Raw genomic sequence first — 9,771 nt, 5'->3', positions numbered from 1 at the left:
TTGTGAATGCCCTGCCTACAGTGGCGAAAGGCAGTCTCTCTGCCGTGAGCTGGAGCGTCTATGTCCACGCGCACTGACGGAAGTCAAGACCGCGGCGGCTGCATTTTTATGGAGGCAAAACGCTAAGGCGCCCGTGTGCTGTGCGATGTCAGTGCACGTTAAAGATCCCCAGGTGGTCGAAATTATTCCGGAGCCCTCCACTACGGCGCCTCTTCTTCCTTTCTTCTTTCACTCCCTCCTGTATCCCTTCCCTTTCGGCGCGGTCCAGGTGTCCAACGATGTATGAGACAGATACTGCGCCATTTCCTTTCCTCCAAAAACCAATTATTATTATTATTATTATTATTATTATTATTATTATTATTATTATTATTATTATTATTATTATTATTATTATTATTATTATTATTATTATTATCATCATCACTGGCCGCGGCGATTGTCGGCGGTGAAGGCGTAGCAATCGCCCTAGCCGCCTCCCACGCTCAATCTGAATTCATCATATCTGACTCGCGAGGTGCTTGCCAGAATTATGAACTGGGCTGGACAACGCCAACAGCGCAACGAATACTTCGGAGAGCAGCTCGGTATCAGGACCCCACGACCCGATTTCTGATTTGGACTCCAGGCAACCAGGGCCTACCAGGGAATCAGGCCGCCAACTCGGTCGCCCGCGCACTCACTAACCGGGCCCCCGACGTAGACCCTACCGATCTGGACCAGGACTCCTATCCTCTGTTAACTTTCAAAGATATCTCCGCTCATTACCGGGACTCGCACCGTCAGTACCCGGCTCCTCTCAAGGGGCTAGGGAAAGCGGACGAGAGAATACTGCTTAGACTTTTTACTAGCACTCTACTGTGCCCGGCAGTACTCAAACATTTCGACACTTCTTTCTCTGGCCTCTGCTCTTTCTGTGGGGAGGTGGTTGACACGTTCCACATGGTCAGGGCATGTCAACACAATCCTTCTCTTCCGCCCCTAACCCCTTCCCCTACCCGAGAGGACTGGGAGGCGGCCCTGCTCAGCTGCCTGGACCTACCGGCCCAACAAGCCCTAGTTCAGCGAGCTCGAGTGGCAGCCCAGACCAATGGTGTCCCTGAATAAGGGACTCCACCTAGTACTGTAAGGGGAGCGGTCCACTAGGGAGTGCTCCCCACGCAACCTCTCTGCAATATTCAAATAAATGATTTCACCACCACCTCCCAAGCGCCTGCACGATAGGCTGTGATTTTACCGCACGCTTACTAACTTTGCACACTGACCTTCATTTTCCTGCTACTTCCTTTTCTCCTTCATCTTTATACCCCCTCATGACCCTCCTCCGGTGCGGGGCAGCAAACCGGTTTCTCATTCCGGTTAACCTCTCTTCCTTCCCTTCTCCTCTGTTGGGAGTGTTGTGTTTTTGTTCAGAGCGCGACAGACGGGGGCGTTAACCATTAGTGCTCGGCTGTCGCGTGACCTCGTCGTTCCCTGCACAGCATCCGTTCGTGGCTGGAGCAGCTGCGCACGCACGCGTACTGCGAGAACCCGGACGTGGTGCTGTGCGGCAACAAGGCGGACCTGGAGGAAGGGCGCGCCGTGACCGAGGAGCGGGCCCGGGCCGAGGCGGCCAAGCACGGCTTCCCCTACTTCGAGACGAGCGCCGCCACGGGCCACAACGTGGGCCGCGCCGTGGACGCGCTCCTCGAGCTGGTCATGCGCCGCATCCAGCAGACCGTGGACCGCGGAGGGGGCGGGGCCGGCCAGCCCCTGCCACACTCGGCGGCGGCGGGCGCCGCGGGCCTGCGCTCTCCGCTCAGCGACGGCGACCCGCTGCGCAGGGCTCCCGGAGAGGACCCGATGCCGCCGCCCCACAACGGCTGCACCTGCTAGTGTTAGGCTGCACGGTGAGCGCCCCCCACCTTTTGAAGCGATAAGCTTCACTACACTGCTGTCGTCGCGTAGGCCGGAGGATGACCTTGAACGACCTTCAGCTAGCCCAACCAAGGATAACCGTGTATGACCATATGTGGTAGTTATGGCGTCTAACCCTTGGTCCGTGACCTTTAGTTGACCTTTGACATTGGGTGACCTTTGCGTTGACCTCTGACCTTAAGAACATCCGATGGGGTGATCTGAAGCCACGTGGTGACATCCTATGAGGGTGTCGTAAGCCCATGTGATACCGCGTCATAGCCACGTGGTCGTGTGGGTGGGGATAGAACGGCTGTCGCGAGCGTCTAGCGGAGCTGCCATGGAGAAGCCTCAGACGATTAGCAAGCTTGCTTGCTTTTCGCTGAATTGCAGGGTTAGCCAAGTTGAGCCACTGCCATTTTTTTTTTTACCAAAGGACAACTCGGACATCCCGACAGGTACTTCCGACAGCCATGAAGGCTGTGCTCTCATTCTAGCCTTTCTCTTCTAATAAACAGATTACTGAGTGCCGTCGAGAATTTTAGCAGCTGGGAAGCTGGTTGCACATATGCCGCAATGCGCATCTTCCTCTCCTCGCTGAGGTGATCACAAAGCAGTGCCTCTGCAAAGATCTTCTTCGGGCACGTACTAAAAGACGCTAAAGAGGGAGGGGGGGGGGGGGGGGGGGAGGGGGCGGGGTCCCCAAATTTTCTTGGGTCCATCTCGAAAAAATATCCTGATTGCGTGCCTGCTCTTCTTGCATTATTTTAGTTAGCCTCAGAAATGCGCGGCGGCAACAATCACGAAAAGTGTGTAAGGTTACCGAGGCTGTCATCGCTAACGGACCAATCTCGAGACGTGAAAACCCACTGAGAAGCACCTGGCACCATAAAAATTCCACTAGTCTCGCCCGCAACTTGTAGAGAACGCGGAAAGGATACGATCCATCACCGTCGCTCGTCGGTTACTCGAGGCGCGTCGCGGGTTTCACTGAGGCTGCCATCATAAAACGCCTATAACCACTCTGCGCCCCCCCTCTCTCTCTCTCTATGCTTCGGCGCTCCCCTCTCGCGTTCGTTTCTTTTGTAAGGAAAAAGAGACAGACTGCTCTGAAATCTCCGCGCTGACAACACGTGTCTCGTTCAATCTCTCGGCCGGACTTAGCTCGCGCTACAGTCTAACTGCAGTCTGAACCTTAGTGTCAAATCCCGTAAAATTGTATGTTCTCAGCCGTGTTTGAACATTTAGGAAAAATCTATGAACGGGTCATCCACACCCGCCTCTGAAATTATACTGAAGGCAATGATCTATTCCCCCCTACTATGGTTGGGTTCAGGCCAGGGCTTTCGGCCCAAGACGCCTTCCTGCTCCAGCGAGAAGTGCTTATCAACATCCCCAGAGGTCAAGAACATCTCATCTTGGCCTTACATTTAAAGGGCGCCTTCGACAACATATCCCACGAGGGGTCCTTCAAGCCATAAATGACCTTAACGGCGGAGAAAAAGTATTTGCTCACGTGCGTGCGTTTCTCACGGGCCGCACGGCCACGATAGGCATCGGACGGACCCGCTCCGACGTCAAAGATATGCCACACAAAGGCACACCTCCGGCAGCTATTATTTCTTCCCTGCTTTTCAACATTGCTATGCTCAGGCTATCGCGTGCACTACAGCCACTTCCAAATGTCGGCTTTACCATATACGTGGATGATATAACTATATGGACCACAAAGGGTTCCCTGGGCCAAAAAGAAACCACCCTACAATCAGCAGCCCAGATCGTCGAGGACTTCGCCTCGCAAAGCGGCGTCCACTGCGCCCCGGATAAATCGGAGGTCATTTGAGTACATGGCCCGAGATACGTCTCTCCAGGTCCCATCAACCTCACGATCGAGGGTCAAGCCATTAGGGAAGTTAACCTGATCCGCATTCTTGGTCTTTGGATACAGAGGAACCTCCGTATTACCCACACTATCCAGACTCTCAAAACTACCGCAAACCAGATAGCTCGCATGATCAGCCGCCTTACCAAGCATCGCCAAGGAATGCGAGAAGAAGACACTCTTCGGCATGGTGCAAGTACTGGTACCTAGCTGAATCACAAACGGACTACGCTTTCACACACTGACAAAGGGAGAGGAGCAGCAAGTTGACACCACCATAAGGGGGTATACAAGACGGCCCTTAACCTTCCTAAAAACACCTCAACGGAGCGTCTGACCGCACTAGGAACCATCAGCACCTTTGCGGAACTAACAGAAGCCATGTCCGTGCATCTCAAACACTAACACTTCAGACCACCCAAGGTGGACGAGCCATCCTATGCCAAGAAGGCACAGTTGCGGACATCCGCGCACTAGATGCTCAATCCTCTCTAGAAAAACAGCACAGGGAATACATCAGCGTGGCCCCGATACCGAAACATATGCTTAAAGACTTTCACACAGGCAGACGACGAGCGCGAGTATCCTACCTATGCCGACGCCTAGCCGAACGTGGTTTATGTTGACGCCGCAGCATACCCGGACCATGACAAGTACGCAGTGGCGGCAGTGGATCACCGCTCTCCACTCTATTCACTGCTTCTGTAAGACCCGAAACACCAGCGGCCATGGAGACCACCGCCGTGGCCATTGCCATTAGGCATTACGAGTCCCAAGGTCAAAGCGCTCATGTGATCACAGACTCGCAACACGCGTGTCGAAACTACCTGAGATGCCGAGTTGCTAAGCACGTCAGTCGGTTCATGGGCACTACACTTCTCACCACGCACCACCAAATCACCTGTACCCCTGGCCACGAGGGACTGGAGGGAAATGAAAGGGCACATGCCCTAGCTCGAGGCATCATCAACCGGGCGGGGCCACAAACCGTGCCCGCTTTTACCCCTCTACCTTCGAGGTATAACGAATGCCTCGAGTTTCAGCGTCATCAGAGGAGACACTTCCCACCACCTCATAGGAAATTAGACACCCCAGATGCCGTCTCTTGGCGGCAGATACAGACGAAGAGATTTCCAAACCTCCATAGATTACATCTCATACACCCAACATTTTACTCCGACACCTGTCCCTAGTGCCAGGCCCGCCCTACACTCTACCAGATTTCATGGGGATGTGGGGCCAAGACCAAACACTCTACAGACGGAAAACACGTATTTTGAGCGGTGGGAAGCGCTGCTAACCAGCGATAACCTGGAGGACCAATGGGCCCTCATACAACAGGTCCGCAGGGCAGCTCAAGCCAGTGGAGCCCTGGAATGAGGGCACCACCCATAAGCTCGCCCAACTCCCCTTCACTTTAATAAAGTTTTCCCTCCCCTTTCCCTATCCAGGCAGCCTACGCGCCCTCGTGTGCAACCGTCAGCGGTGAACATATGGTAATCGGAGCGAGAAACATTTAGGGCATTCTGCGCCGTGGCAAATCGTGCACCTGCTTCTGGGGACACCCAGAAGCGAGCGAGTAGCAACCGCACTCTCGCAGCTTTCTCTACAAGGTTTCCGGTGCGCGGTACAAACTGTCCCAGCATGCATCGCATGCATACCTTCAAATACGCCAAAGCCGTGCGACTGCAGTATCTCATTTCGTTTCGTTGTCGGCTGCACATACGAGTGGACTAATAACAAGCCGGCCAGACAAAACAAGCTCGGATTGGAAACACATGAGTCTGTGATGTGCTTCACGGTCAAGTTTCGCGTGAGAAGTCAACTGATATCAAAGGTGGCATCATGCGGCTTCTCCTATACGCACGGTAGCAGCAGCATAGTGCCGTCGCTCTTAAAATTGGCCCATTGGCTGAGGAAAGTGAGGTCACCAGACAGGAAGTGACGTCAGTTCCTGTAAAATAATCAACCTCTATTATGCTATCGCACTGTCAACGCATTACGTGTCCCTGTGCACTTTTAAAGGCAATCGTGCCTTTAACGTTTGCAGCCGTGCATTTTTTTTTTGTCTGGAGAAATCTGTGCACTGATCTTTATCCCCAGTAGGCGCACTCAAAGTGCGCGACGCAGGTGGCAGCTGCCCACGCAAGTTTCCCGGAACATGGTAGCCACGAAAATGCTAAATTTAGCCTTACTAAATTCCCTCGCGGAGGGGCGTGCGAAGCACAACTTTCAGTTGTTGGCTTCATGCTTAGACTGCCAAGTGAAGCCTTTTCGTCGCTTCCATGTTCTATAAACTCTCGTGAGCAGCTGTACACTGAAGCAGTAAGTGCGCCATCTTTTGTCATGTGGTTGAAATGGCGGCTGTAAGTGGGTGTTCCGAACAAGCGGGGAGGGGTGGGGGAGGGGCGCTGTATGTCTTAATATTCGCACATATATCGGAGTTAAAAGAAAATTTCGTTACCGCAGCGTGCAGGCGATGCTCTGCGGTTTGTTGAATGCTGTCGTTCATTGAGTAACCGACGGTCTCTCACTTTCTGTGCGCGCAGGGACGATGCCCAGAGATAAGAGGCCAGCCACTCCATGTGATCGCCTTCCTCCCGCCGCCAAATCCCTCCTAGCGTCCGACTGCGTGTGCCTCCCACAGCGGGAGGTGTCACCCTTCCTGGAGGCGGCACCTTCCCCTGCAGCGCATCTTTCTCCAGCTCGTGCATTTTTGTCCGCGGAGAACCCCCGAAAAGACTGTCTCTTCGTTCGCCAATGCGACCGCCTCCTGCCCCGTCTCCGCAGTGTTGTTATGATCTGTCCGGCGGCACCTCGTATGGGCTTTGTGGATACCGAGCTCACCAATGTTTTCGAGCCGCTCTCTTCTTCGGCGTTACCGACTTTTTCTCTATATATGTTTTAAAGCTAGGCGGAATGTCTGTTTTAGGTACACCTGACGTTAACTCAGGTGTCGTAGCCGCTAAACAATCTCACGCGTGCGACAGCACGACAAAAGTCTGTGAAGCTGCACATTCCTCGAAGAAGCTGCCTGAGGCACGGGATATGAGCGTACCAATTGAACTGTGTCATTCCGCAGACTCCTCATTCGTTGACTGGAGCATTTGTCAGTCACGCGAGTTTTCGTTATTAACACCCCCCCCCCCCCCCCTTTTTCGGGTGCACACGTCCTCCACCTAGGACATCGCTGATGGAAATGTCGCAGCTTCGATTAAGTACATCTCACGATGTACGCTGTTGGCGAGCACACTGCCCAATTATGCTTCAGCATTTAAATTGTAACGAGGACCCTTGGTTTCTGGTGCTTCTCGGTCTGCGGGAGACGTCGCGAAGTTCGCCTTCTCTGTCTCGTTTGGCAGGACGCATATAGCAATGCATACTGAGAAAGTGAAGGAAGGGGTGGGGGTGGGGGGCGTAGGGCAGATGCTGCCAGAAAGTTTGGCTTCCCTTGCTGTAGATTCGGGCTTGTTTGTGGACAAGATTCCTCGCTTCTTAACCAGCCGTTAGAGTGCAAGCTTTGCTCCATGTACAATCAATCATTAGGCCGCTGAAGAGACCAACAGGGAAGTAACGTAAAGAACGTGCGCTTCGCAGGTGCATTAACCGTTCGATCGCGGGACTGGTTCGCAGAAATATTGAGTTTGGCTCTGTTACGACAGTCGGAGAATCACTGTGCAAAACATCTATCCTGGCGTTGACCAAGACGTCACTGTATTCCTTGTTTGCCAGGGCCGTTCGTATACCATGATGGGCGTCTCTCCCATGTGTCGCTTTGGAACGTTAAACCTCACACACGGTCCCAAACCGTGCATCATATGGAGCCGCCTTGCTGAGGTTGTGGCACACGCCTCCCATAGGCCAAAAGTGTCAAGCGTGCAGAAAACAGTCTAACGTTCAGAAAAGTAACAGGTTTATGTGTGATTTACTCACACTGTGCAGTCCTCACAGCAACCTCCCCAATCCCGACGCACCAGCAGTCAATGTCTCATGCTGCGAACAGGAAATTCTTACTCAAGCGCTGCCCACGAGCCTCATCAAGTTGAAATCTCGGGAACCGGTTATTCCTTATCGCTGGTTTGAGCTCCAGACTGCCTACAGTGTCGCTGTTAAGGTGGATCCACTCCATGGGCCTAATCGTTGTGTAGTCCATTGAGCGCCTGTCATGTGACTGGACCGACAGGGCAACGTGCGTTTCCATTGCCTATATAGATGTCCCTATATAGTCACGTGATGTGCGGTCCGCGGACTACAGGCTATGGTTCGCTCCAGCGTATATACCGCTTACGAAACTTGAGACCCCTCATGTTGTTACTGCACTTATTTTATTCTTTGTCTGTTACGCCGCTGTAAGTGGATTTTGAAAGCTGCGCTGTGGATTTCTGCAAGAACGTTCTAGGTCTTCTTCATTTGTGAGCACCAGATGTTTCTGAAGCAGGTGACGTAACGCGGTCGCTTAGAGCAGAGGAAAAAAATGCATGGCGTGCAACGACTCTGGAATGATTCTATTGTAAACTGCCCCGATGTACTCCCCCGAACGTCTTGCGGACAACCCGCGATCGACGCATCGTTTACACGGTTCAGCACCAATTACGTGTTCATTCCCGCACGATTTACTGACAATCCATCGCGCAAAGTACAGAAAAGAGCCAATTTCAAATCATTTTAGGAGGTTAAGATATTTTTCGAAGGACGGTTGCCCATGGCCGAAGACAGGTTTCTTTATAAGTGGCTCTACATAATAGCGTTAAAGCCTCAATAGTCTTCACACGGCAATGGGACCGAAATCGGATGCGTCTTATAGTTAATTTAGTCGGCGGACGTTATCTGAAAGTTTTATACCGCGGCATATTAGGGCTGCTGCAGTGCGCTGTTCATTGGTTGTGTAAAAAAAGGAAACTGCAGGCTTCAAATACCAAAATAACTTCTCAATAATCTGACCTAGCGCGAGCAACCGGAGAGGGATTTGTTGTTAACGAACACCACTGCTGTTCACCATTGAGGGGTCTGCCGTGAGCATAAATTTATTATGTCTCGAGTTACATTCCACACGCCCGTGTGCCTGGTCTCCCATCCTCTGGTTTGATACTTCCGACGCTCCTATTTACCGCACTCGCCTTGCAACTCTCGCCTTCACCTCTCGGCAGGGCATTATGCTGTTCTTGCACAGTGTAAATAGGCCTGGGGTGTTCATCTTCGACTGCACCTGAGCATGAACCAGTGTCATTTTTAGCAGTGCAGCACTCACGCATGAAGAAAAAACAGCGATGGTGTAACAATGAAGGATATATAGTCGAACCTCGTTATAACGACATGATGGATATAACGAAGGACTGACGATTCTCCTTGGAAACTCGGTCCACACAGGCTATAAAGAAGCTACGGCTATAGCGAAGTAATCGCCGGGCCGCTTTCAACAGGTTCAGCTGTATATATATATATATATATATATATATATATATATATATATATATATATATATATATATATATATATATATATATATATATATATATATATATATATATATATATATATATATATGGTGAAAGTCTTGAGGTTCCGTTTCGTGCTGCTGTTTAGTTTCCGCCGGAAAGTATTATGCAGTGTGCACTTGTAGTAACCGAACTAAATATGCGAATGGGGCAACGGAAGCGTGAAAGCACAAACTGCAATTATCCGGCTTTATCTTTTTTGTCTTGGTAGCAGTTAATCCAGCGCATTTTCGGCGCATGCGTAGTGACAGGACCTGCAAATGCGTGAAACAACGCCCTAGCTGCCATTTGTCGATCTCCTTTTCCTTTTGTGTGTGTGCTGCATCTGGCGTTCCACTTTCTTTTATTGGTGTCAGTCAAGACCAGCAGCATTTACTATAGATACGATTGCTTATGATCCCGTGGGTGCGCTATGCGTACAACAAATCCAAACACACGTGGGAAAAAAAATTAACAGGGACCCCTAATTACAATGCGATAGCATTAGGTGCTGATGAT

At 51.5% G+C, this 9,771-nt stretch overlaps 1 protein-coding gene across 2 annotated transcripts in view; it reads left to right on the top strand.

The window, feature by feature from the left end:
- LOC144093430 (ras-related protein Rab-27A-like) overlaps positions 1–9,227 on the top strand; it is a 120,229-nt gene extending 111,002 nt beyond the window's left edge. For both annotated transcript variants that reach the window (XM_077626798.1, XM_077626799.1), the window contains exons 4-5: positions 1,482–1,889; positions 6,328–9,227. In XM_077626798.1, coding sequence (XP_077482924.1) covers positions 1,482–1,875 — 394 coding nt within the window. In that variant the 3' untranslated portion in view covers positions 1,876–1,889; positions 6,328–9,227. The remainder of the gene's footprint in view (positions 1–1,481; positions 1,890–6,327) is intronic.
- Positions 9,228–9,771: the final 544 nt, after the last annotated feature.

The sequence above is a fragment of the Amblyomma americanum genome, chromosome 6 (genome assembly GCF_052857255.1).
Source record: "Amblyomma americanum isolate KBUSLIRL-KWMA chromosome 6, ASM5285725v1, whole genome shotgun sequence".
Taxonomy (NCBI): Eukaryota; Metazoa; Arthropoda; class Arachnida; order Ixodida; family Ixodidae; genus Amblyomma; species Amblyomma americanum.
Note: the sequence above shows the minus strand (reverse complement) of the source record. Positions and strands in the feature narration are given on the sequence as shown.